The sequence below is a fragment of the Sinocyclocheilus anshuiensis genome, unplaced genomic scaffold (assembly GCF_001515605.1).
Source record: "Sinocyclocheilus anshuiensis isolate Anshui unplaced genomic scaffold, SAMN03320099.WGS_v1.1 scaffold1151, whole genome shotgun sequence".
Classification (NCBI taxonomy): domain Eukaryota; kingdom Metazoa; phylum Chordata; class Actinopteri; order Cypriniformes; family Cyprinidae; genus Sinocyclocheilus; species Sinocyclocheilus anshuiensis.
The window spans coordinates 1-1,974 of NW_015548202.1; the positions used below are offsets into that span (position 1 = coordinate 1).

At 32.4% G+C, this 1,974-nt stretch overlaps 1 protein-coding gene across 1 annotated transcript in view; it reads left to right on the plus strand.

Moving 5' to 3' along the window:
• The first annotated feature begins 297 nt into the window (after nucleotides 1-297).
• The window catches only part of LOC107653359 (dymeclin-like), a 27,671-nt gene continuing 25,994 nt past the window's right edge, over nucleotides 298-1,974 (plus strand). Inside the window, exon 1 of the mRNA XM_016440050.1 lies at nucleotides 298-535. Coding sequence (XP_016295536.1) covers nucleotides 515-535 — 21 coding nt within the window. The 5' untranslated portion in view covers nucleotides 298-514. The remainder of the gene's footprint in view (nucleotides 536-1,974) is intronic.

Here is a 1,974-nt window from a genome sequence, read left to right on the forward strand (position 1 = left end):
AGTATTTAATTTTTAAAACTTCTCTTGTTTTGTCTGTCATCTTTCTCTAATCTCAGCACAATGCATTGTGGGATTGCCTTCAGGAAGGATGCATGTCATTCTGCCTTTGAATCTTTGCCAAAACAAGATATCTTAACATATTTCTGAACAGTCTTAGCCAGTGCAGCATCGCCCGCGGTGCCTTTGAATGCAGTTTCTCTGCTGTGACTCTTGATCTCGTAGCCAGATGTGCGGATTATGATCTTATACCTCTGAAAATCTGCGAGGCACAATAAAGTCAGCAGTGCTGCGACAGCGTGGTTCATCACTGTGACATGCTGTTGTGATTTCTTGCTGATGCTGTGACAGACGAGACAAATACACTCTCAAGAAATGATTTCAAGAAAGGCTTTGTGGTTCTAACTCTCTCTCTCTGTCTTTCTCTCTCAGTTTGTTTGCTCTGCTGTCAAAGAAGCACAATAAAGTTCTGGAGCAGGCGACCCAGTCCTTGCGTGGGCCTCTGGGAGCAGACGACATGGCCGTTCTGCCCGACTATGTGAGTCAATCCTTCAATCAATTCACTGTGAATCAGTGTGAGTCAATTCACTGATTCACAAAAAGTCTTCAGTTCAGTTTGTTTTCAAAATGTAATCTTATAAAGTCCTAAATAGTATAACAAAAGTCTTCATTTTAATTTTAAAAGGTCTTAAATTTGGAGCTGGAAAAAAGCAGGTATTGCAATACAACTTAATATGATTATTAAATGTCAAATTTCTATGATTTATTGAAAAAATTGTGAAAACGAACCACCATTGCACATCCTACAGGCTCATGGTTTCACAAACAGTTGGCGATCAATGTATTCTGCGCATTTATGCCAAAAGAAATTGCTTATGATTTACTGTTGATCAATTATGATAATGTTTACAGTGTTAATATTGAAATATGTTTTAGATGGTTGTAAGAGTGCATAGTTTATCTCCCTCATCTGTTTGAATAAATTAAAGATTTTTGTTTTAAACAGATTTTCTTGTTTATAATTAAAAGTCCCGCATTATTTTCTGGTTATTGTTGATATATCAGTTACACAATAAACTATATTTTGTAATTTATTCAGTGTTTAAATAATTCCATAATTATTAAAAAATACAATTTGAAGCAGAAGTATTTAAAAACCTAGTGTACTTTTTATTTGTCTTTAAATACATAAAATGCATTGGCTTGTGAATGTAAAAATGCGTAAATGTAAAATATGATTATGTATATTTTTAAATAATATTAGTAATGAGTAATAATTTTAATTAAATTTTTGGTATTATTATTTTGATTAATTCTTAATTCTATTCTATTTCTATTCTACCTACTTGTTTTCTTTTGAATTAGTATTAAAACAATTTAAAAAAATAATAAACTAGCTCTATATATGCTATTTTCCTTCTATTTTTTTATTTCCTTCTTTTTTTATTCTTAAAAATGTATAAAAAAAATTGCTACATGTACTGCGTTAGGCTAACCGAGACTTGTCACAGCACTTGCATATTATTGCTCTTTTGTTGGTTTGGTTGCTTCTATTGTCCTCATTTGTAAGTCGCTTTGGATAAAAGCATTTGCTAAATGACTAAATGTAAATGTCAGTTTTTAATGAATGAATGAATGAATGAATGAAGAATTTGTATAGTGCTTTACTATGTACTGCTGAACACCTAAAGCATCTAATAATTAGGGATGCACCGATACCACTTTTTCCAGTATTTGCCCGATATCGATACTTTTATTTTGGGTACTTGCCGATACCGATATTTTTATTGCCTTTGTACATTTTTTAAATATTGGGTACAGAAACCAAAAGGGTCTGAATATTTTTTGGTCCCAAATTTGTATCCGTTTAACTGGTAGTCCACTGCATGAAGAATTTTTGGGTATGATTTGTCACTGTTTACTTTATTTTGCTATCCTCACTTACATAAATGAACTATAGTGTCCTGCACCCACTAG